The sequence below is a fragment of the Gymnoscopelus braueri genome (assembly GCF_963280865.1).
Source record: "Gymnoscopelus braueri genome assembly, chromosome: 7".
In the NCBI taxonomy this organism is placed as follows: domain Eukaryota; kingdom Metazoa; phylum Chordata; class Actinopteri; order Myctophiformes; family Myctophidae; genus Gymnoscopelus; species Gymnoscopelus braueri.
Window position 1 is genome coordinate 52,358,394 of NC_137608.1, and position 26,208 is coordinate 52,384,601.

Genomic DNA, 26,208 nt, shown 5'->3' on the forward strand with positions numbered 1-26,208 from the left:
ATGATTTTTGGGGGTCCCCAGATGACAGTGAAATGATAATTTAAGGACTTTTAAGACCTTAATACCTGAAAAAAATAAGAAATGAAATGAAAACAGACCATCAAAAGTAATCAACCAACATACTATAAAAACTGGTCAAACATTGGCCAAATTGTCAAATAATATAAGAGTATTTTTTTTTGAAAATAGCAGATCTACAAGTAATTTTCACAATATGGAACCGAGTCAAACTAAATGTAATGCCTCAACTCAAATATGATTATTACGGGGTGTCCCCAGTTCAAATATGATTATTTCGGGGGGGTGGCGGCCTAGGAAAGGTTGAGAGCCACTGCTTCACACCACCGAAATAAGCAACGTCGTCATGCACACCTGAAGGGTCCGCAGTCGAAGGACGGGGGGATGGTGACGATGGTGTAGATGGCCGGTAAGGTGGAGAGGAAGAGGATGACCAGCAGCATGGCCATGTAGAAGTTGTTGGAGCCGGACGCCTTGAAGTAGTGGTGGGAAAAAAAACGTTCATTTCAGTGTACGAACGATTTTGTTCATGGCAATGATTCGTTCAAATGATTCGTTCAAATGATTCGTTCAAATGATTCGTTCAAATGAGTCGTTCAAATGATTCGTTCAAATGAGTCGTTCAAATGAGTCGTTCAAATGAGTCGTCCAGTAGCGCTATTTTCTAGTGAAAAACACCATCGCGGGAGCGTTATTATTACGTCGGGCGTACAGCCTGCCCCTCCCGTCCCGTGTACGGGGGGAGGGGACGGGGCGGGGGGGGGCATGAACGATAGCGTGAACGTAACAGTTTCAGGAAGTGAACGAGCTCGTTCACGGCAATTAACTAGTTCTTTTGAACGAATCGATCATGAACGACCCATCACTACCTTGAAGACCCTCTCCTGGGGCACGTTGCAGCACATGACCGCCCAGCACTGCAGGTACATGGACACGTGCAGACGCAGCACGTTCAGCGCCGGCAGACAGGGGGCGTAGAAGGCCCCCATCCTGCAACAACAACAACATTAAATAATGATAATAGGGGCTCCGTTCGGGGCTCTCCCCAGGCTGGCAGAGAGAGAGTAGCGCCCAGGATTACAAGCTTAGGCGATTGGCACTGGGTGAAAAATATGGGTTACAAAATCATGTGATAAAAAAAAAGTTAAAGCGCTATATTCTGATAGTAATAATCATTTGTTTTCAGTAATAGGGGTCTCCTCGTCTCTCCGGCTCTTTAGAAAATACAAAATATATTTTCAGGCGGGACACCAATTTCATCCTATCAGGAGAGTGAACTAGAGTTCTCAGATTCTGCCCGAACCCGACCCTACCCGACCCGACGTTTTCGGGCCGGGCCGAAAATGTATACTAATTAGTCGAGCCGGGCCGAGCCTTCGGTTCCATAAAAAAAATACGTCCGGGTCATCAGTCGAGTCTCCTCCTCCGTCATCAAATTATTGGCTTAATGGGGTGTGTAATTCATAGAAATACGTTTTTTTTTTTTGGGTGAACAATTACTTTAAATATCATGACATTCATTTTCACTTTTTTTATTTTCAATGTTTTATTTGGGGTTTTATGACCTCAATTACACCCAAAAAAACTGAACTTAGAACATTCAGTGGATTTTCTGTGGTCTGGGGTTTTGTGAATAATTAGGCTGAAAAGTAATCTGAGCTTGGCCCTTCGACAGTGAGGTCACAGTCGATTAATCCCACCCACTCTCCTCCTCGCCCCTCCCCTCCCCTATCCTTTCCTTTGGGGGGGGCGGAGCAGAGGCGATGATTGACAGGCAAAATCCCTCACCAGCGACACCCGCAGGCAAAGATTTCTTTTTTCATTGCAGTTGAAAAGGCTTTAGAAATGTGAGAGAAAAACACCTGCCATGGATCACTGGAATGGAATTTTCACTTAAAACTTTTTGTACACTTTTGAAGGACCAGGACAAAGACTTTGAATGTGGTGTAAAAGTGAATGTCATTAAACCTTTAAAGGTTGACAATTGCAATTGCAATATTAAAATGAAAGCAGTATCTGTGTCCTACAGGAGCATTAAAATGAAAGCCGTATCTGTATCCTACCAGATCATTCCTTGATTGAAGATCAGGCCCAGTACGTTCCCACTGACATCAAACTCAGAGTACGATGGCTGTTTACAAAAGGAAGAGAGAGAAAAACACTGCATTTATTGAGGTGGCGTGAGGTGGTCCTTGAGGATTGTTTGAATTGTGTCACGTTGTGAGCTACGTAGATCTGCTATTTTCAGCGAAGATTTTTAGTGTAGCCCACTATATTTCCACAGTCACTCCAGAAGGCCACATTTGCATATACTGTTCGGCAGACACCTCTTATCTCTTGCCATTCTATTTCACACAAAAGTAGCAAAAATAGCCGATCTACAAGCTCAAAACGTGTCGTAGTGCGACGCGTTTTGAGCTTGTAGATCGGCTATTTTTGCTATTTTTGCGAGAAGGTGATGTCCTTCTCCCGTATAGTTCCATATATAGCGTTGACAGGTCAGGTCAGTTTGGCCGGCTGTTAGATAACAGTATTTCCTAGTTTTAGAGATACTGACCTACCGACGGAGATGACTTATATAACGTCTAGTTTTGGACCATGACGGAGGAGCGCAGTCTTGCTGGCACATTTGGCTACACGGTATTAGTTGGGCCAAACACAACTTAATCTCTCAAGACAGATTCATCAGGGTGCTGTTTTTTCCTTATTTTTTTTACTATAGGTTCCCAGATTGAACACAATGTAGCACATAGGGTCCAGATGGTTTGTATCACGCCCAAGATGTTGCAAGCCTCTCTCCTCCCTCCCCTTCCTCTCTCTATTTACGCCACGGTCTAATTCTAATACAGCAGAGAGAGAGATTAAAAAAAGAATAATCCTAATCTCTCAACAATAAGTGGCACAGTGACTCACAAAGCCCGCCTCCAGGTCCCAGCACCAGCAGTGGTTGAGGAATCGAACCAGCACGGCTCTCAGGAAGTCACCGATCAGCAGTGTGATGTAGGTGGTCATGGTGTCTGAGATGATGAGACGCACAAACTCCTGCAAAGTAGTGGGACACAAAGACCTGTTCATGTTGAGTGAATGGTTTAGGGCAGGGGTCTTCAACAGGGGGTCCGGGACCCCTAGGGGGTCCTCAGAGTTACTACAGGGGGTCCGCCAAATCTTTGTGTGATAAGATTTTTATTTTTTTTACATTAACCACTTGAACTCTAGCATCCCTTTTCTGAGGAGAACTTTAGCCAAAAATAGCAGATCTACAAGCTCACAACGCCTCGCACTGCGAGGCGTTGTGAGCTTGTAGATCTGCTATTTTTGGCAAAGATTATAGATGTAGAGGGAAAAAAAGAGCAGACCAAGTAAATAAAGAAAGTTTAATCTGAAACACAATTGTATACATTATAGAGGGGGTCCCTGCTTCATCTCTCTCTCAGCTAGGGGGTTGCTGGCCTGAAAACGTTGAAGACCCCTGGTTTAGGGAATTAATTTAACTAATCGATTTGTAGAAAAGTATTGATTTTAACAAAATAGAATTTCGAAAATAGACGATCTACAAGCTCACGTATTTTCAGTATATTTTAGCGTGACACAAGTATGAAATATGGCTGAACTGGTTAATCGGACTAATCTATTTAGTTGATTATAACTTTATTTGAGGTTGTTAACTCCCCATAAGAGTGGTCCAGGAGCCCACATTCATAACGAGCGATGTTGTCCATTTTGGCGGACCCCCACCGCAGTTCCGAAACGGGAGTATACGGAAGTCTCGCGAGACGAGATTTCAAACGTGATTTCAGCAAAACGCTACTTTGACAACACTACAACACGGTGGCTCTCGTTGTGTGACAATAATACTGCAGTGACTTCCCTGAGGTCTTACACGACACATCATACTATATACTAGAAAAAAAGTATTTCTGAGCGATATAAATAAGCGGATGAATGTGGCCTCCTGGACCACTCTTATGGGGACAACCTCAAATAAAGGTACAAGTAAGACGCGCGAACGCGGGAAGCGAACGCAGCTCGAAATTATTGTGTATTTACGGACTTGTAATCCGTGTTATTTCACCGTGATAGTCTGTGTGTGTGTGTGTGTGTGTGTGTGTGTGTGTGTGTGTGTGTGTGTGTGTGTGTGTGTGTGTGTGTGTGTGTGTGTGTGTGTGGCATGCTGTTGTGCATTTTAATCAGAGCATTGTCTGTGAATTCCTGCACTCTGGCGGCTGCTTACAGGCAGTGCACCCACGTGAGTCACATGGGTGCATGCAGCCAATGAGAGCGTGACTGCACATAGAGAGATGGACACACAAGCCAAGCACGGTTTCATAGAAGCTCCACTTGCGCGGAGGCGCGCCGAAGTAAAAGCCTGGGGTGAAATTCTCCTTTAAGTATATCTAATATAATTAGTACAACATTTGAGTACTTCTTCCTCCACTGTTAATGTCTCCAAACACACACAGGCACTGACCTGGCCCACCATGGTCTCCCAGCAGGGTCCTCTGGGTACATCAGCAGGGTGGATGGAGGGTGGAGGAGAGGTGGAGTTGTGTGATGATGCTGTTCCATTCAACACACTGGCCTCCCACACCGTCATGTTCAACTTCACCACCTCCTCCTCCTTCCTCTGACACACACACACACACACACACACACACACACACACACACACACACACACACACACACACACACACACACACACACACACACACACACACACACACACACACACACACACACACACACACACACACACACACACACACACACACACAGTCTACATTTCAATTCAGCAATGCACTCCACCTTGTGGTTTTAAAAACATTTTAATGTCAATGTATGTATGTATTTGGCCGTGGACCCCCATCTGAAAATAGTTTTTGCCAGGGACCCCCAGAAGAGAAGATTTGTGTAAAAGGTATATAAATATTTCAACATTTTCAAAGATTTTTCAAACAATAGCCGATCGTCAACCTAGTTAGTAGATCGGCTGTTTTTGAACTGTGGTAAAAGTGGAATTTTGATTCTATATTAACTGATCTTGCCGGGGATCTTGCACCCCCCCCCCCCTCCCAGGGACCCCCTGAAGGACCCCCGCCGGTCCCCCCGACCTGATCACCTTCAGGTTGATCTCGTCCATCAGGGCGATGATGAAGGTATACAGGTTCCCCAGGAAGAGGGCGAAGATGCGTCCCAGCTGCCACTGCAGGCCGATGCGGGGGTGGTAGTTCTCCAGGGAGCTGATCACGTCGAACAGCATGGGGCAGAACATCCCCAATAATGACATCACCATGTTCACCTAGACAACCATAAACAAACAAACAGCATCACCATGTTCACCTAGCAACCATAAACAAACAAACAAACAGCATGGGACAGAACATCCCCAACAACGACATCACCATGTTCACCTAACCATAAACACAACCATAAACAAACAAACACACAGCATGGGACAGAACATCCCCAATATTGACATCACCATGTTCACCTAGACAACCATAAACAAACAAACAGCATCACCATGTTCACCTAGACAACCATAAACAAACAAACAGCATCACCATGTTCACCTAGCAACCATAAACAAACAATCAAACAGCATGGGACAGAACATCTCCAACAACGACATCACCATGTTCACCGAGCAACCACAATGACATCACCATGTTCACCTAGCAACCACAATGACATCACCATGTTCACCTAGCAACCACAATGACATCACCATGTTCACCTAGACAACCATAAACAAACAAACATCACCATGTTCACCTAGCAATGGTTGCTAGGTGAACATCACCATGTTCACCTAGCAACCATAAACAAACAAACATCACATGTTCACCTAGCAACCACAATGAATGACATCATTATCACAATGACATCACCATGTTCACCTGACAACCCAAGACAAACAGCGTGGGACAGAACATCCCAGCAACGACGACAACAGCACCTCCTGGTGGTAGGGAACACAACTGAAGTTGTTCATGAGCATGGTCAAAATGTATACTAGTGGCAGACAGACAGATATCTCTCTACCTTCCTTTTCCTCTTTCTCTCTCTGTGTGTGTGTGTGTGTGTGTGTGTGTGTGTGTGTGTGTGTGTGTGTGTGTGTGTGTGTGTGTGTGTGTGTGTGTGTGTGTGTGTGTGTGTGTGTGTGTGTGTGTGTGTGTGTGTGTGTGTGTGTGTGTGTGTGTGTGTGTGCGTGTGTGTGTGTCTCTCTCTCTCTCTCTCTCTCTCATGGTCTCTCTACCTCGTTTCTCTCCCACCATGTGTGGCCCTCGATTCCTTCCAGGGCAAACTTCTGTGACCTCCTGACCACAAAGTAGATGAGGTATCCACTTCCTGCCAGGCAGCACAGCACCAGGAAGTTGGCCAGCACCCGCAGGAAGCGAGTCAGGTGGATGTTGTCGTCCTTCCTGCTCTCCTGCTCCTCTAAGATGGCTTCCTATTGGACCAAGTAAATGGGATGGTATTTTTTGGTGAAAAATCTACAAATATTTGATATTTTTTGAATTTTTAACACAATTCTTCTCTGCTGGGGGTGCCTGGCACAAAACATTTTCAGATGGGGGGGTCGGCAGTTAAATTATATCATTTTGGGACCTTGACACAAAAAAGTTTGAGAAACCACTGCTTTAGATGTGTTTGTACCTTGAAGATGGTGGTGATGGAGGCAAACTTGTTGTCAGCCGTCTCAGGGTTTCCTATCAGGTAGTCCCAGCTGGTGAACACCTTCCAGCTGAAGTTGAAGCTGTTGTCGTCCACTCCCCCCGTCTCGTTGGCATTACGGGCCATCCTTTAACGAAGCATTTCATTTAGAACACACTTTTCATTCACCAGAGATCGAAAACCTTTCTTTTATAGTTATAACCTTTTTAACTAGTTCTTTCTAATAAGGTTTTTATATTAGCTCTGTAAAGCGACTTTGAGTATCTAGAAAAGCGCTATATACATACAGTAAATCGTATGTATTATTATTATTAAATGTGTCCCAGATTGTCTGATGTTACCTTAGCATTAATTTCTCATGTAAGAAGTATTAAATAATAAATACTAATACAAATTTACCTTAAAATCAAAAGTCTAATTAAGTCTAAGTCTAATTATAATGACAAAATAAATCCCTCTTGGTTCAGGATTCGAGAGCTTGCATTGGCACTTGCTTTTTGATGTGACAACAAGTGCACGCTGCGGTTAACCCATTCAATCCAGGAACGCATCCGTTAGATTCCATTAAGAGGGATTCGTTAAGGAACCGGAATCGTAAAAATCCCAAGGAGGATCCCAACCCAAGTCCTATTGAATAAAGGCAATAAGACTAATAAGAAATATAAAAAAATAACTGAAACTACATGGCAGAAGAGGACCTTACAACAACCACAAGTTACAACTTGTGAACAAGCTGCAAAAAGCAGCCAGGATTAGAATTGTCTTAAAAAATCTAATGTGGACAGTGAGATTTAAAAAGCTTAATTGGAAAATCAAACCCATATGGACTGTTGATATGAATGGTAGCCAAACACAGGAGATTCTAGGGCTGGACGATGTCTATGACTTCAAGTCAATATCACGATTATTTAAAACTTTTGCCTCGATTACGGTTAATGAGCGATTATTAAATTGTTTTAGTGAAGCTCACAACACAAGCTTATAATCAATTTAGTCCATTGTAAAAAAAAATCTATTCGAATTTTTCGCATTGATTCATTACTATATAATAAAAAAGAACATAATATAAAAACAAACTGCTTCTCGTTTATTCGATTAACATACATGAGCAAGATTAAGTCGGTCATTGGTTGGATATTATTTTCGGTTAATTACAGATAAAAATAAACAGATGCACTCTGTGTTTTAGTGAGTTGTTCCCGGCAGGTACTTACGTTCTAATGACCACCATGTAACTATAGGCAACGGTTCCCACGCCGACCAGGAAGTAGGACAGGGGCATGCGGAACTTGAGCCAGCCAACGGCACGCTGGCTGTTGTAGTATCCATAGAAGAGGACTGAGTACTGAGCATAACCCTGTAGATCACATAGAGAAGGACAGTGTTAATAAAATTAACACTGTCAAAGGTAAACAGTAACAGCCGTTGAATTTCCCCCTTGAAATGGACACTTCGACCGGTTATCTTCGACACATTGCTGGCTGGGCCTGGAATCGAACCTGGGGTAACATGGGGTCTCCTGCTCCCCAGGTGGGCTCTTGCCCAATTACAATGGTTCTGCTTAAAACTTGTGGAAACGCGGGCTGGATTCGCGGCCGGTTCCGTGAAAGCACCAAGGTTCCAAGAAAACTATTTTTAGGCGGGTCACAAATTTAATCTGAAAGAACCACACAATGATCATTTGTCGGCTTGTGTTCCAAATTCCAATTCCATCTGCTCATATTTTTGTTTCATCATTTCCAATTCACTTGTACATCCTGTATCCTGTATGAGTTATCTCTCGTGAATAGATAAAATTTGTATCCCGACCTGAAATTGTATTTTCTGTTGAGACAGGGAGACCCCCTGTTATTGAACAAACACTCTACAGCAGTGGTTTTCAACCTTTTTTTGCGTCAAGGACCCCCAAATTGACACATATTAGCCCAGGGACCCCCATTTGAAAAGATATGCCAGGGACTCAACCATTTTCATTTCTTGGGGGTCCCAATCTACACTGTATCATCATCATTAGTGTTCATTTAACTCTGAGAGTGTACAAATGGAACCAAATGGACCCGTTAGGGTCCATTTGGTTCCATTTGTACACTGTCAGAGTTACAGACACATAAGGGTCAATTTGGTTCCTAACTATTAATTTGGCTGGGGATCCCCTGGAACCCCCTCAAGGACCACGTGGTGGTCCCCGGACCACTGGTTGAGAACCACTGCTCTACAGCAACCGATCATTATGGGAATATAGAGCTATTTAACATGTACTTTAAACAAATAAATATCTTAAAATGATCCATAATAAATGTGTAACATAAGGAACCAGAACCTATAGGTGTGAAGGTAGAGTTCTGTTTATGCTACTGACCCCAAAGTCCCATAAGACAGCAAAGTCCATGGCACTGGTCTCCTCAGCCCTGGGGACAGTCTTCCTGGACATGCTGCCGTACGGCTTACCCATCAGCGCCTGGTGGAAGCCAGGACACATGGCAAGAGAGTCAGCTAGACTCGAGCAAGGGTTCCCAAACTTTTCAAGCAGCGACCCCCCAAAATGATCCTATTTGAACTGCGACCCCCCCCCCCCCCAAATGATCATATTTTAACACATTGAATGCCAAAAACGGTCCGGACCGTTTTTGAGGATCCAAACGAGAAGTGCCGAAAACGGTCCGGACCGTTTTTGACCCAATTCTATTTTTATACATGTGGGCCACGTGGGGCGCTAAAACGAAACTTTGACATCACCCAAGGAGTTTCTGAGAAGAAGAGGCTGGATCTGGCTCCATGTCAAAAATCCTTCCGGTCGGCGTTTTCAATGTTATCTCCTTGACTAAAAGCTTAATATCTCCATTTCTTTTTAATCTGGTGGAAACGAGCCGTTTTCGATCGGCGATCACGCTGCAATGGAGGATCGCGTTAGAAATATTATTGTTCCAGGCGTTAGTCGGGACCCTCCGCCGTCTCGCACGCACGCTTTGTTTACATGCACTTCCGCGTCAGGGCTTCTACAGCACGAAACGTATAACGCAAGTGGATGGAAGAAATGCAGGCACTCAACGTATAATATTTTAATAAACCTCTGGCACCCAATGTGTTAACTGCGACCCCCCCCCCCCAAATGATCATATTTTAACTGAGACCCTCCCCCCAAAATGTTCATATTTGAACTGCGACCCCCCCAAAATAATCATATTTGAACTGCGACCCCCCCAAAATGATCATATTTGAACTGCGACCCCCCCAAAATAATCATATTTGAACTGGGGACCCCCCACCCTGACAAGCACTTGGAATTGTAGGCATTACATACTCAGTTCCACAGATAAACATTGTGAAAATATATATAGCTGAACTACAAGCTCACAACACCTCGTTGTGAGCTTGTAGATCTGCTATTTTGACAATGTGCTGAAGGAGCGCTAAAGCGGTGAAATGTGGCGGTGAAGCGTCAATTTTTCGCGCTGCGCCCCCCCCCGACAAAATAGTCCCGGGGGGCACCGAAACGGGTCGTAGCACCGGGCACCACGAAGGGTTAATCCGGCCCTGCATCTGGGGACCCCCCAAAATAATTTTGGGACCCCCCTAGTTAATATATATAAACTGTCCACCATAAAATGGTTTCATAGAACATGATATAATACAAGCTTGCAGTTCCATAAAGAATGTCTCTGATGGACAGATGGCCTCGTACCTCTGGCACCATGACGAGGCCAAAGGTCAGACCAAACAGGATCATGTTGATGCCATACATCCACCTCAGGAAGATGAAGTAGGAGGCGACTGACGATCCAAAATGACCTGGAATGAAGACAGAGAGAACTGACACTCATACTGGTCTTTACTAACGTCATTAAACCTGAAACCACAACACATGGATCTGGATAATAAATCCTACTTTCAATCTCTTTGATTTTCATCTCCCAGGGAATGCAGGCCGTTTTGAAGTTTTCAAAATCCCGTTGAAACTTCATCCATTTCTAAAAAGAAAGGTAGATTTTTGTAAAATGAATTATATTGCATTTTGGACAGACAGACAGACAGACAGACAGACAGACAGACAGACACACAGACAGACTTACCTTGGTCATCATGACCTTGTATGCATACAGCTTCCTGCCTTTCCCTTTCCCCAAAGCCCCCTCATATTTCTCCATAAACTCCTGGGACTCTCTGCAAAAACATGCATCATTACATACTGTAGGCACATTTTCATCTTTCTTAGGAAGGTCACATTTAATCTACTAAAAATGGATGTAAACTGACATGTTATGAGCATGACCATGTCCCATCCAAGACCATGGTTGGGACAGCTTTCTTCCATCATACCAGCTATCTTAATGTCATTATCATGGCATCCTTAGCCTGGCTCCAGCCCCTGCATCAAACTTTGGAAAACCTGACTGATACAACCTGATCACATGACCCCAGAGACATAATGTGCAGACAATTTGTGTACGTTTTGGACAAAATCTGCAAAAGAAATGTGCGTTTTGAAGAAAATGCTAAACTTGGAGCCTACTTGGCCTACTCGGAAGTGTGGGTGCAAAGTCTCACGGCAATCGGACACTGCGGTGCCGTAGATTAGCTGTAGCACACACACACACACACACACACACACACACACACACACACACACACACACACACACACACACACACACACACACACACACACACACACACACACACACACACACACACACACACACACACACACACACACACACACACACACACACACACACACACAAACCTCATATGTCCAAAACTGTTACACAAAAAGTTAGACTATGGAGATAAGAGCAGATTGTGGCGCATGTTGTACCGCAAGGTGGTGAGTTTCTTCTTCATGGGCCAGGGCTTTCCTCTCAGAGTCTGGATGAGTTTCTTCTTCTCCTCCACCGCCTCCTTCAGCTTCTCCAGCTCCTCTGGAGACAGGCTCTCTGGTCTCACCTCCTCTTTGTCATCTTCCTCTTCCTCATCGCTGGATTCCGGCTCAGAGCTGAGAAGAACAGGAGTGTTATGTTACTGGGTGAAGCTTTCCCTAATGTAACGCCTGGGAATTGAACCCTGGTCTTCCGCCACTAGCCTAATAAAGGAATAAGACACTATAGGCCACAGCTTACCCAGTATTTTATCATGCCTGAGGGGCGTAGCCTCCGTTCCCCTCAGCCATGATAAAATAGAGGTAAACTGAGACCTCCTAAAACGGTTACAAACATGGAAACATGAAAATCATGTACACATCCCAATTAAAACAGTGCTTAATAGTTCACTACACAAACAACTTCTACAAGAAAGTAATTTCCGGGCTACCAGGAAGAGCAGCTTCCTCCTGACAGAGACAAGTGCCTGTTTACTCAGCTAGTGCAGCCAGGCTGTGTGTTAGACGTCAACTTTTCCCAAACACACACATAGAGAAACAAAACGTAATTGTTAGATCAATCTCATTGTAACTAAGATATTTGATAGAAATTAAAAAAAAAATGTAATCTCAAATAATTGTGATTAGGCCAACAAGCTGGGATGGAAATTTCACATGTGTACAGATGACTTTTTAAAACCTATTGTGTGGCATATAATGACTACATTTTGAATATTGCTGAAACTCCCAAGATGGACTAATTCAAGTGAAATGTTTGTGACCAGTAATGTACCCACCTTTCATGCTGTATTGAGGAATTGCATGTATAGATTTGTGTGTAGACTGATGGAGTCAAAGAATGTGTTAATTTTGGCCTCAACAGGGATCACACAGAGTGATACCAGGTATATTCCTCATGCTTCTGGAAACACTGGAGGAAAGGTGTATATGTTTTTAATTGATCTGGGCATTATGGAGTTAAAGGATCTACACCATGAATAAAATAAAAAAAAATGATATTTAATATCATATGGTGTATGTCCCTCAAACCTTTTTCAAAAGGTTTGAGCCTAAATCATCCCAAGTCAATTGTCTCTGGCTTATACAGCACTTTCAGCTGCAATACCAAAACGTCCTTTTGGGCAGGGGGGGGCTACTGAGCAATTCTGTCTGGCCATCATCAATGCAATGGCAATGCAAGTGATGTCACTTGCATTGCCATTCTGAAATGGCCTGTTCAGACACGCCCATTCTGAAAATCTCTGAAATGAGAATGAATGACTGAATGTTAAAAAAAATATATTTTTTGGGGTACAAGAGACACTGGGGAGCCCAAAAAATACCCCCCCCCCCCCCCAAAAGAAAAATGAAATTCATGGTGTGGCCCCTTTAAATAAGTCTGGTACTCATCTCTGTGTTGTAATTGTCTGTTTTGTATCTCTGTTTTTATATGGACCTATTGTGTCTGAAATAAAGTGTATCTATCTATGTAATAATTGTGACAGGCGTAGTATTTCACTCTATTCATACCAGGAATATTTGGCACATCTGACCTGTGTTCCTTATTCCTTCTATCAATATTCTTCTTCCGTTTTCCTTAAAACTACAAATGATGGGAGCTTTTACGAAGAAAAGAAAATTCACCCATTTTGTTGTACACCTGTAAACCCAAATAAAGTTGAAGTGAGTTTTAATCACCTACTGCAGGGGTCTTCAACAGGGTGTCCGGGACCCCTAGGGGGTCCTCAGAGTTACTACAGGGGGGCTGTCAAATCTTTGTGTGATATGATATGTTTTGTTTTACATTAACCACTTGAACCCTAGAATCCCTTTTCTGAGGAGAACTTTAGCCAAAAATAGCCGATCTACAAGCTCACCACGCCTCACGCTGCGAGGCCTGGTGAGCTTGTAGATCGGCTATTTTTGGCCAAGAGGTATGTATAGGTGTAGAGGGAACAAAGAGCAGACCACGTAAAAAAAAAAGGTGAATCTGAATCACAATTTTATGCAATATAGAGGGGGTCCCTGCTTCATCTCTCTCTAATCTAGGGGGTCCTTGGCCTGAAAAACTTTGAAGACGCCTGACCTACTGTTTGAGGTGATTTAGTTTTACCTTGTCTCAACTACTTTCTTGTGCTTTTTCTTCTTTTTCTTCTTCTTCTTCACTTCACTTGTTTTCTTCTCCTCCTCTTGTTTCTTGTCCTCTTTCTTCATGTCTGCCAGTTTGTTGTTGTTTGTCTTCCTCCCTTTGGCGGCGTCTCCTTCCTCTTCCTCTCCTTCCTCCTCCGGCTCCGTTTTTCTCCTTTGTTCATTTTTCAGGTTCTTGTTGCCTTTGGCCTCCTTCCTCCCGCTCCTCTCCCTGACCTCTCCCTCCTCCTCCTCCTCCTCCTCCTGTTCTCCTCTCCTCTCTCTTTCACTTTGATCCACCCTCTTCTTCTTCTCCCTCCTCTTCTTCCCGTGTCTCTCCTCTTTCTCCTCCTCACCCGCGTCTCCCCCTCTCCTCCCTGCTCTGGAAGACCCTTTTCTCCTTTCGTCTCCTTTGCCCTTCTTCTTCTTCTCTCTCCCGTTGTCTCTCCGTTCCCTCCGTTCTCTCCTCCTCTCATGGCGAGTGGAAGCTTCATCATCTTCTTCTTCACCACCTGTGGACAGAACAGGAATTACAGCCTGACCCATATATCGCCCATTATTTGACTTTCCTTACGACATTACGTCTGCAGATATAATAGCAGATATACAAGCTCATAGCGCGGCACCGAGTGCCGCGCTACGAGCTTGTAGATCTGCTATTTTTTTTTAAATCGAAAAAATGTGTGCAAATCTTTGAATATGTATATTTTTAAAGCGAACATCTTTAACTCAAATCTTCCCTTCTGGGGGTCCCCTGAACAACATATTTTGAGATGGGGGTCGGCGGCCAAATACATATACATTTTGGGGTCCTTGACATGAAAAAGCTTGATAACCACTGATATAGCAAGATACGTTTTTTTCAAAAAAACTGTTGGGATTTAGAAGACGTTTTGTAGAATCGGAACCTTGGGTCTTAATGGGTTAAAACAGAAAATAAAATGTCATGGTTGGCCCCATGTTTGTGCAGAATATGGGTTGAGTGAGATCAGTGGAGCTCCCTCTGGTGTGTCTTTTATGCTATTGAAGTAGTCTGACAGGTACATGGGTAATGGGTATCCTTGTTTCCTTGCGTGTCTTATAGACCAGGCCCAGAGCAAGATGCTTTACTCTGTCCTCTACCCTGAGCCATCCCACCCTACAGCACAATGAGCAGGGGTTAGGACGGTGAGTTCTGGGTGTGAGGCCAAGTAGTAACCTGACCAGTTTGTTTTGAGAGGTCTGAAGCTTTGTTTTTAATGCCTTTGTGGTGCTAAAGTACCACGGGGTGCGTGCATAGTCAAAATGACATTGGATGAGTGAGTGTTCCTGCTAGTGTCCTCAGTGCGTTCCTACTGAAGGACAGGGTTCCGTTCACCTCCACCACCTGTTCTCTCCCCTCCAGATAAGATCTCATCCAGCCCACTGATGTACTATCAAAACACATTGCTTTCAACGTATCAGTCAGTATGGAGTTAGTTACAGTGTCAGTTACTCCCTACAGTCTTTTTTATGTTCTATCATTAGTAGGATATTATTTCTAGCTGTCTTTTTTTCTCTTCATAACTGCTGTACTGCCATGACAAGTGAATAAAGGTATCAATTGAGGTCTATCGATCTTTCTGACTTAAGAAACAGTCTGCACTCACTGAAGAAGTTGTTGCATTTTTAGATAAACTGGGACATACATTAAAAACACCAAAACTTCTTCTGTAAGAGTGGACTGTTTCTGAAGTCTGAAACCGTCCTTGATGACTTAAAGGGATAGTTCACCCCCAAAATGACTTTTTTTTCTCTATAGATTAGTCACCTCATGGAGACTTGAGTTCATGGATATTTTTTTAGTTTTTGTCTCATTCCTATAAGACAATAATTTGATGACCGGCAGCGTTTCTGTTAGGAGACACAAAGAGTCTCCTTTATGTCTCCTACCGGAACCGCTGCCTATCGGTCCGCAGGTCAGCACATTATTGTCTGAGGAATGCAAAAAAATAATGAATGAATTCAAGTCTCCATGGGTTTTTTTTGGGGGGGAGGGGGTGAACTATCCCTTTAAACTACTAGTACTTTTGACCATCTATCTGTCATCTTCTTTTCTCTTTATATTTCTGTCTCTGATTTGTATTTTTATTTGGGTGTTTTTTTTTCTTTTGCACAAATCTCTCTCTCTCTCTCTCTCTCTCTCTCTCTCTCTCTCTCTCTCTCTCTCTCTCTCTCTCTCTCTCTCTCTCTCTCTCTCTCTCTCTCTCTCTCTCTCTCTCGTGGGCGTCGTTAATCCGGTGCTAATTGGGGACACAGGTCGTGATGGGAGTGACCAGGACGTGTGACGACCAGGAATAATGTGTGTGTGAACCAGAGGTGAGACATGGAGCTAACTGTGTGTGTGTGTGTGTGTGTGTGTGTGTGTGTGTGTGTGTGTGTGTGTGTGTGTGTGTGTGTGTGTGTGTGTGTGTGTGTGTGCGTGTGTGTGTGTGTGTGTGTGTGTGTGTGTGTGTGTGTGTGTGTGTGTGTGTGAGAGAGAGAGAGAAAGGAGAGCCATGCTGCCGCCACCACCCCCAATCCAGACACATCATCACCACACAGACCCTTTAGATCAAACCTTTTCGTGTCAAGGACCCCCAAAATCATAGGTTTTTGGCCACGGACCGCCATCTTAAAATGTTTTGTGCCAGGGACCCCCAGAAGAGAAGATTTGCGTTAAAAACAAACATCTAAATTATTCAAAACTCACAGCGTGGCACAAAGTGACGCACTATAGCTTGTATATCTGCTATTTTTGAATAGCCAAAGTTATACAATATGCTTAAAGTGGTTCAAATGAATGTGATGCAATATTAACACATTTAGCTGGGGACCCCCTGGAACCTTTGCTGGGGACCCCCTGGAACCACCCCCAGGAACCCCTGAGGGCAAAGCACTTCTCCCCCAAGGCCCTGCAGCTCTGCCCTGGTGTTGTCTACTAGCTACCCCTAAGCCAGAACTGAACTCAATACTTCCAACTTCCATTATATAGCAGGTGGACCATACCAACACACAATCAGCAATTGGTAATTCAATTAACTCAAAGACATGGCTAACCACAGCCCATGACTTACACAATGACACTGTTTTACAAAACAAATAACACATACATATTTCAGGCGCCAAATCACTCACAACCAGAGGATTTTTTTTGTATCCGCCCCTTGGAAATGCACGTTCCATACAGAGATTCCAGACTAATATCTACGCACAGTACGCAGTGATATTCTCCCTATCACTTTGAATGGTGTCCTCAAGCTCGAAAGGGCATGGACTGCCCCATGACATACTTCACATGTCTAAAATATGACATTATGAGTGCCTGTCCAACGGAAATTAACACAAATGTGAGCTGAAGTCTCTCTGAGAGAATGAAACAAACGTGCATTTAATTATAAAAAAGTCACAAAGTGGAATGTAGCAAAATCATTTGAATAATGTTACTACTTTATATTTAATAGCTAAGATTTGAAGGAGTAAAAGTAACACTTTTGTCTTTAAAAATATACTTGAGTAAAAGCGAAAAGTATGTTGTATTACAACTTCAAAGAGGGACTTATAAGTAAGTGTAAGTGAGTAAAGGTATCTAATTACTACCCACCTCTGGTGTAGTGAGAGATGACACATTATTAATCACCCAATGGGATCATTCAACTGCATAATGCTGTGTGTGCCCTTTTTGGTCTATTTTTACAATCTCAGATGAATCTCAGTTAAACATGAACCCTATAGTGTCCCTATTCTGGAGAACATATTCACCGTAAATAGCCGGTCTGAGATTGAGCCGAATGAGCTCACAATGCGTTATGAGCTTGTAGATCGGCTATTTTCAGCAAAGAGAGTTGGTGTAGATGGGGGAAAAGGAGCGGGCCAAACATAGAGCCCTGAGGGACCCCAGTAGGGTGTGTGTGAGATCCTACTCACCTGTGTCGCCTAGTCCAACGCTGACTGAGTTAGAAGAAGAGAAACAACATCAAAAAGAGAACAATACAGCAGGGCAGAACAATGCAGACTATTGCCGGTTAAGCTGTAGTCTGAAGCAATGATTCACATTTGTGTTTTTAGGGTGTCGTCTCGCTTTAGCCAGACAACTATTCCACAACCTCCAAATGCTATACAGCAGTGGTTCTCAACAAGTGGTCCGGGGGGTTCCTTGAGGAGGTTCTAGGTGGTCCCCATGCAGCTAAATGATGGAAGAGTTGGTAACCAAATGGACCCTTATAGATCTTTAACTATTGAGAGCGTAAAATGAAACCAGTCCATTTGGTTTCATGTTACACTCTCAAGAGTTAAATTATTGTTAAACATCTGCATTACTTAATTAAAGAATTGTTATTTTGCCTGTTATCCCTCCTATAATCTCTCAAGAACAGATTCAGAGCTGCGCACCACATCAATACATACAACATGGAATTGTGGACAAAATCGTATCCAATGATAAAATATATTCTAAATATTCTAAGTCTTGGGTCTGAGAGTCTGGTTCTGTGGCTCAAATGCCCAATAAATAATGGACCTTGATATGAAAAATGTTGAAAACCACTCATTATAGAGTCTGGCACTAAACCTCCCGAAAGCCGAGAACGGAAGCCGTCATCTGTTCGTCATTTCCGTTCACGAAAATAATATGTATTTAAAATATCTTTACATTTTATTTTAGAATTTCTATTTCTGATAAGCAGCAAGTTATATACTGCATATGCTTCGATTCAGTGTTGAGTTTGACAACAAATTTGGATTCAGTTTTAGTCATAGTCTGTTGATTCAAATTCCATTTAGTTTTAGTCATGTTTTAGTCATCTGAAATGTTTTACTGTCAGTCTAGTTTTATTTGTGAGCTTGTAGATCTGCTATTTTCAGAGCGCAACACCCGAGCGCAACCAAGCAAGACTTGTCTTTCAGTTCTACTGGATCTCTTCTCCACTCGTCCCTCTCTAACATTTTAGTTTTTATTTGTTGATGAAATTGTCAATATATTTAGTCTTAGTTTTAGTCATCATAGCTTAGTTATTGTTTATTTCGTTTTTATTTCGTTTTCGTCAGTGAAAAATGGTAGTCGCCAAAAAAAATGTTGCCATAGTTTTAGTCGACGAAATCAACTGCTTCGATTCGACTGTAAAGACGAAACGGAAGCGGGGAGGAGACGTCACATGAGCTTTGTATCGCTTTATCGTTCAAAGGCCAGATCGACCCATGAATTTGTGCCAACTTTGGAGGCAATTGGATAACTGGAGTGCTGTGAGGATGGCAGGATGCACACACACACATATTTAACATCTTTATTTACGTTCAGATTTAACAAGAAATGACACTGTTGATGAGGATCGAAATCTAAATTCTTGAACACAAACAATAGATGATGCACAAACTTGGGAAACTAAACAACAAGTGTTTCAGGACACAGATCACGGATACAGGAAGCATCGTCTCCTCCATATGTGGCGACTGCCAATTATCGCAGACACTGAACAAAATGCCATTTAATTGGCTCTTGGCTTATTGGGCATTCCTGCAATCTGCAGGCCTCTCACAACTAATTTGTGGACATAACCGAGGCTTCCAAATATGAACACAAGCAAGTTTTTCTTAAGTATCCTTAAGACGTTGGTACTTTAGCACCGTGGTAAGGAATGCCTCTTCCAGACTGTGGTCGAATGTACAACCCACTTCCAAAATGGTCACTTCTCCGCGCACACACACACGCTCACGCAAACATCCAATTAAAGCAGTGAGATTGTATCATATGGTATCCAGTGGTGGAAATTAACTAAGTACATGTACTCAAGTACTGTACTTAAGTACAATGTTGAGGTATTTGTACTTTTTCCAATTTCCAATACCTTTACTTCTACTCACTATATCTCACTCAGAGGCAAACATTGTACTTTTACTCCACTACAATTATTTGAAAACTTTAGTTATTAGTTACTAGTTACTTTGTAGATTTTGAATATTATTACAAAACCAACCATACATTAACCACTTCAGCCCTACATTTCGGCCATTTGAAAAAAGATGATCTACAAGCTCGTAGATCTGCTATTTTCAAAAGGATTTGTATACATTTGAAAACTTGAAATAGGACGTTCTGCATAATGATTACTTTTACTTTTGGTACTTTAAGTACATTTTGATGCCAATACTATTTCTACAGTGCAGTATTGATACTTTTACTTAAGCAAAACATTTGAGTACTTTTTCCACCACTGCCAATTCTAACAGTGAAATTGTATCATATACAGTATGGTATCAACACTGAGCCCTTTCACTACAGCTTAGTCTGCATTAGCTGTCCATCCCTCATTGTCTACACGGCTGCATTGTCCTCCATGGATATCCACATCCAGCCGGACAAAGGCCCACGCTGACAGACCCAACAAATATTTACGGGTGGGCGGCTCTTTGATGTGTGTCCGCGGTGTAACCCAAGTGGCCGCCACGCTGCAGGTCATTACGGCTGGTGGCCGGCCGGGCGCAGCGGAGCGGGGCGGGGCACATGATGGGAGAAACTGAGTGGCACTAATGAGGGGACACAGGGTGGCATGGATGGGGACACGGCCAATGGCCAGGGGGTGATGGAGGCTGGTGGGTTCAGCATGTTTGTGGCAGTGGATGTGGCGTGCGCGCATTTATGCGTGCGTGCATGTGCGTAAAAGCTGTGGTTTACACAGTTGAAAACTAGATAAAAAGTAACATAAAACCTTTTGATAAATACAGAATTTAAATGTAGTATACTGTATATTAGACTGTGTTTGTGTGTGTCTGGGGCATTTTTACCAGTCTGTGAGGACCGCATTTCGATAGTGAAACCAGATCAAATTGAGAGTTAACTTAACGTAATTATTTATGGTTAAGAAAGATTTCTTGTTAGTTGCCAGTTAGGAAAAGATGTTTGTGTGCTTGCACGCGTGCATGTGTACATGCAGTGAGTGGGTGTGTGTGCATGTTTGTGTATACGTGCATGCGTGTGCAATGCATGGATGTATGCTCTTTGTGTGCGTGCGTGCATGCATGTGCGTATGGAAGATTGAAAGCAGACTGCATGTGTCTGTGTGGATAGCTGCATGTATATTCATTCTCATCCTGTACATTTCTGACATCGACAACACTTATTACAGTTACCGTTCGAGTAAAGAACAGAGTGAAGCCTGATTTATACTTAGTTGCGTAGTGTACCAAAAATGGCCGCTCTACCAATGTCGATCTGCAATTTCTGGTGCGCAACACGACGCACAACCAAGTAGGAATCAGCCAAAACGCCTAAAGCTGTGATGTCACACAACCAGCGGTGTGAAGTAACTAAGTACAGTACTTAAGTACAATTTTGAGGTACTTTTACTTTACTGGAGTATTTCCAATGTTCAGTACTTTTACTTCTACTCCACTACATCTCAGAGGCAAATATTGTACTTTTACTCCACTACAATTATTTGTAAACTTTTAGTCACTAGTTACTTTGTAGATTGTGATTGTTATTACAAAACACACATTAACCACTTCTGCTATTTTCAAATGGCCAAAATGTGTATAGGGCTGATCTACAAGCTCACAAGCATTGTGAGAGAATGGGACATTCTGTAGAATGAGTACTTTCTACTTTTGGTACTTTAAGTACATTTTCATACCAATACTTGTGTACTTGTTCTCAATTAAATTTTGAATTCCGGTAAGTAAAATGTTTTAATCAAAGACACTTTTTACACCACTCCACACAACAATATTTAAATAAGAGAACAATTGATTGCACATATAGATATAAAGTATCTCTTACTGTCACTCTCTGAGACGATCAGATTGTTGCGGGACATGTTGCTCTTCCTCCTCTGGTCCTGTGGAGTCCTACATCATCATCATCACCTCTGCAATGCAGACGATGCTGGGTTTGAGACGATCCTTCTCACGTGCGTGTGTGTGTGTGTGTGTGTGTGTGTGTGTGTGTGTGTGTGTGTGTGTGTGTGTGTGTGTGTGTGTGTGTGTGTGTGTGTCTGGTCCATGATGACTTTTATCTCGCATGAGAAGTTCACTTTTTCCCAGCTACCCATCAGCCTGAGACGGAGACAATGACGCCATAGAAAGTCTAGAGCGGCGCAATTTCACTAGCTATGAATAATTCAGAAGAATTATTATTACTGCCATTATGTACCAGCTGTGTGTGTGTGTGTGTGTGTGTGTGTGAGAGAGAGAGAGAGAAACAGATGTGGGTTAGGGATAAGGATAAGGATAATTCCTTTTAACAGGACGTTCATGAAAGTCCTTGCGGGCTTGTTTCCAATGAGGGCCTGTGAGCAATTAGGGGTTAAGAGTCTTGCTCAGGGACAAATTTCATTTCATCGACACACATGCTGGCGTAGCCTGGAATCGTATCTGGGGCAACCAGGGCCTCTGGCTCCCTAGGCGGGCTCACTAACCACTCAGCTATGGCCGCTCCCCAGGGAGCACTGGGGAAGAGGAGTTGAGGTCTTCAGCCATCATAAAACAAACTTGTTGTTTGCATATTTGTTTGGTTAAATCATTATTATTATTTATATTTTATTTAGCTTTTTTTAAATTTTTCTTAAGACAGTGAAACAACTGGAGACAAAATAATAATACAAATATCCCACAAAAAAAAAAAAAAAAAATCATGTAAAGACAACAAACAAACAGAAAGGTTTATCCATGTGCTGCATACACGCATGCATACAGCGATACACACTGTACACACAAACCTATATGCACACATACTTACACACACACACCCAAACAAACACAAAATACTAAATCATTATTAAAGTCATTTTTTGCATTGCACATCTCGACCCAAAAAGAATAAGCCTCAATCACTCAGTCCACAACAGGACCACATAACAGAATACATTACATTAATGTGCCACGGTGACGCCTACATGCCTGGTCTCCTCCACTATCAATACCCAAAGAGGTTTTTGGTTTGTTCTTTAAAAGTTAAAACTCTATATTCTGAGAGTAGCCTAATCACTGCTGTAGACTAGAGCAGGGGTCTTCAACAGGGGGTCCGGGACCCCTAGGGGGTCCTCAGAGTTACTACAGGGGGTCCACCAAATCTTTGTGTGATATGATTATTTTTTTTCACCTTAACCACTTGAACCCTAGCATCCTTTTTCTGAGGAGAACTTTAGCCAAAAATAGCAGATCTACAAGCTCACAACGCCTCGCACTGAGAGGCGCTGTGAGCTTGTAGATCGGCTATTTTTGGCAAAGAGGTATATAGGCCTATGTGTAGAGGGAAAAAAGAGCAGACCAAGACGTTTTTTTTTAAATCTGAAACACAATTTATACAATATAGAGGGGGTCACTGCTTCATCTCTTTCAGCTAGGGGGTCCTTAGCCTGAAAAACGTTGAAGACCCCTGGAATATAGAGTGTTTGTTCAGTAACAGGGGTCTCCCTGTCTTTACAGCTCTTTAATAAATTAAACAATAAACATCATCCTGAAAACATGAAAGTTGCATCTCTCAGTAATCTAATCTAAATAAGTCAATTATATTACCATAAAGTCATCTGAGTATAAGCTAGCCAATCATCACCAGACATTAACATTGACACTCACTCATCAACTATATCTATCTACAAATGTACAGAATCTCTGTGTCTCTCCCACAGACTGTTTGCAGTGGTGGAAAAACTACATTTATTTTTACTCAAGTAAAAGTATCAATACTGTAGAAATACTATGTTACAAGTAAAAGTTCGGAATTCTAAATTTACTTGAGTAAAAGTACAAAGGTATTTAGATATAGTTAGTAGCATAATCCCAAGGAAGATACAAATAACTCAATATTATATCAGTTATGTCCAACTGTGGACTCTTTGTTGTGGCATAGGTCTGTGATTCTCAACTTTAAATGTAGGGGTGCACAGCTGCAGTGCATAATGTATTGATTAGACCACAGACCTGAGAGCTGTTAAATGATTCATTGTTAATCATATAGCTGGTCTAAAGTATTCCACAGAACCCCATGTGTTGAGAAGAATCAGTGTAGTGTTACTTTGACTGCAGCAACATATTTGACTGTCTAGGCCCCAGACAATGACAATGATGATGATATTCAAAGCCCCCAGAATCTGGGGGCTTTGAATATCATCATTTTGTCATTTTGAAACAGTCTCCTTCACAGGACAGACACTTGTCCTTTCAGCTCCACCACTCTTTTTCTTACTGGGAATGGGCTTGGGGTCCATATTTGATGGAGATAAAATGACGCAAACGTCAATTAATCTCCTTCTCAGACAGATCTCTCTCTCTCATGTTGCTGCTCTGTTTACAACTGCACTGGTGATGGGGGCGGGGCGGAAAGCCCAACAAGCCATTCACATCTGGATCCTTCCAAACAACCATAGAGTTAAAAAAAAATAAGCAAAAAAAAAAACCCTTTGATTACTGACATTTGGACCAATCCAACTAACAGACACCTCTCATAATGTCGTAAATGTACTTACTTTAGTTTACACCACTGTCTGGTTGTTTGACAGTCATGAGGCAAAGACTTTTCAATCAAACATGTTATGTGTTGGTGAACCTCTAGAGGGCGTTGTTACTCTACAGACAGAAAATGTGTGCATTGTGACAGTGTGCTGTGCTGTGTGCTGTGTGTGTGTGTGTGTGTGTGTGTGTGTGTGTGTGTGTGTGTGTGTGTGTGTGTGTGTGTGTGTGTGTGTGTGTGTGTGTGTGTGTGTGTGTGTGTGTGTGTGTGTGTGTGTGTGTGTGTTTATTTTCTTATACATCAAGGAATCTAGCTCACAGTGCGTCACCTTGTAAGACTGTAGATCTGCTATTCTCATTATTTTAAAATACATTTTAAAGTAAAAAGCTAAACAAACCATTTCCCCCAATATTTAGCCTATTATTTGTATTAAAATTGATTATCCATTATTTTTGTATATATCAATTAAATCAATTAGCACGATTAACTGTTGCAGCCCTAAATATATGATGTGTTTGCGCCCATGTGAACCTTACAACAAAGACATGATGAAGAGGCCTATGCATGCAGGCTTGTGTGTGCATACAGTATCATGCATTTGCATGTGCATGCATACAGTAACGTCGTGCATGTTCATAAATGCATACAGTAACGTGGTGCATGTGAATGCATGCATACAGTGGTGGAAGAAGTACTCAGATATTTTACTTAAGTTAAAGTAGCAATACTACAATATAAAATTACTCTATTACAAGTAAAAGGCCTGTGTTCAAAAATGTTACTTGAGTAAAAGTACAAATGTATTGGCATCACAATATACTTAAAGTACCAAAAGTGAAAGTACTAAAATGTTTAAACATAGCAGATCTACAAGCTCACAACAGGTTGTAGATCGGCTATTTTCAAATAGCCTATGTATAAAATAGGGCTAAACTGATTTATAATATAATGATTTATATCTGCAAAGTAACTAGTAACTAAAGCTTTCAAATAAGTGTAGTGGAGCAAAAGTACAATATATGCCTCTGAGATGTAGTGGAGTAGAAGTAAAAGTACAGAAAATTGGAAAGAAGTAAAAATACCTCAGAATTGTACAGTACTTGAGTAAATGTACTTAGTTACTTTACACCACTGCATGTGTAGCCCCCACAGTCAAATTAGCCAGAACTGGCGTGCGACAGACCTGCCAATCGGGCTCAGCCCTGTTGGCATGACTGGTAACACGTCGGACTGGCGAGTGGGAGCCTCGGGTTCAATCCCAGCTCACTGCGTTCCACTACAATCTGGCGTAGTCGGCAGGACGAGGAGCGTATAATATCCTCGCATGAGGGACGTCGTGTACGGTTGTCCGTGGCGTGAAGTGTGAAGCGTGAGGATGCGCTCCAAAGATAGGGGGGGTGATTGTAGCCCCCACAGTCAAATTAGCCTGAAACCGGCGTTCAACAGACCTGCCAATCGGGCTCAGCCCTATTGGCATGACTGGTAACACGTCGGACTGGCGAGTGGGAGCCTCGGGTTCAATCCCAGCTCACTACAATAAGTAGGATAAACATTTGCATAACTCCAACCCTAACCCCTAAACCTAACCTCTAAATGTCTTTTCCTAAGGCTGAATCTTTTCCTAATTGTAAGCCCAACAACTCCCCAAATCATTTTGGACTGTAAAGCAACCAATTTGTTTTTGTGACCAGGAAGATGGTTCTTCACAAAGTGTATTTCTCACCAGTGTTGCAATGCTGAATTGGAACGTGGTTGCACTCTATTTTAATGACGTGACGCACACGTCGCTTAACACCTACACTACAGGTCACACAATGGACAATTGATATGCATCTAGGCTCATTCCTATGTTAATCCACCTGGTGTGAGTTGGGAGCCTTTGTAAACTTTGTTGAGGTGTGAATTTAAAGTAGTTTTAAATCTATGCGTGTGCCTGTGCCGTGCTCCTGGTCAAATAGGTTCCTGCACGGCGTGCAAGGCCGTCCCATGAGCAATGCAACCCTGTTTCTCACCTTCTAATACACTTGTGTTGTGAGGACAACTTCATCCAAATCTACTTGCACTTCTGTATGGTTATTTTTGGGAAAAAAA

General features: G+C 42.5%; 1 protein-coding gene across 1 annotated transcript in view; it reads right to left on the reverse strand.

Annotated features, from left to right (window-relative positions):
- The window catches only part of tmc1 (transmembrane channel-like 1), a gene marked incomplete at both ends in the record, with an annotated part of 54,267 nt that overhangs the window by 7,792 nt on the left and 20,267 nt on the right, over positions 1–26,208 (reverse strand). Inside the window, 18 exons of the mRNA XM_080433697.1 lie at positions 373–491; positions 888–1,008; positions 2,082–2,149; positions 2,932–3,060; positions 4,487–4,642; positions 5,137–5,316; positions 6,277–6,471; positions 6,678–6,822; positions 7,910–8,052; positions 9,055–9,153; positions 10,378–10,484; positions 10,582–10,663; positions 10,766–10,856; positions 11,511–11,687; positions 13,663–13,851; positions 14,068–14,188; positions 17,601–17,624; positions 20,102–20,195. Of these exons, the coding sequence (XP_080289823.1) occupies positions 373–491; positions 888–1,008; positions 2,082–2,149; positions 2,932–3,060; positions 4,487–4,642; positions 5,137–5,316; positions 6,277–6,471; positions 6,678–6,822; positions 7,910–8,052; positions 9,055–9,153; positions 10,378–10,484; positions 10,582–10,663; positions 10,766–10,856; positions 11,511–11,687; positions 13,663–13,851; positions 14,068–14,188; positions 17,601–17,624; positions 20,102–20,195 (2,240 nt within the window). The remainder of the gene's footprint in view (positions 1–372; positions 492–887; positions 1,009–2,081; positions 2,150–2,931; positions 3,061–4,486; positions 4,643–5,136; positions 5,317–6,276; positions 6,472–6,677; positions 6,823–7,909; positions 8,053–9,054; positions 9,154–10,377; positions 10,485–10,581; positions 10,664–10,765; positions 10,857–11,510; positions 11,688–13,662; positions 13,852–14,067; positions 14,189–17,600; positions 17,625–20,101; positions 20,196–26,208) is intronic.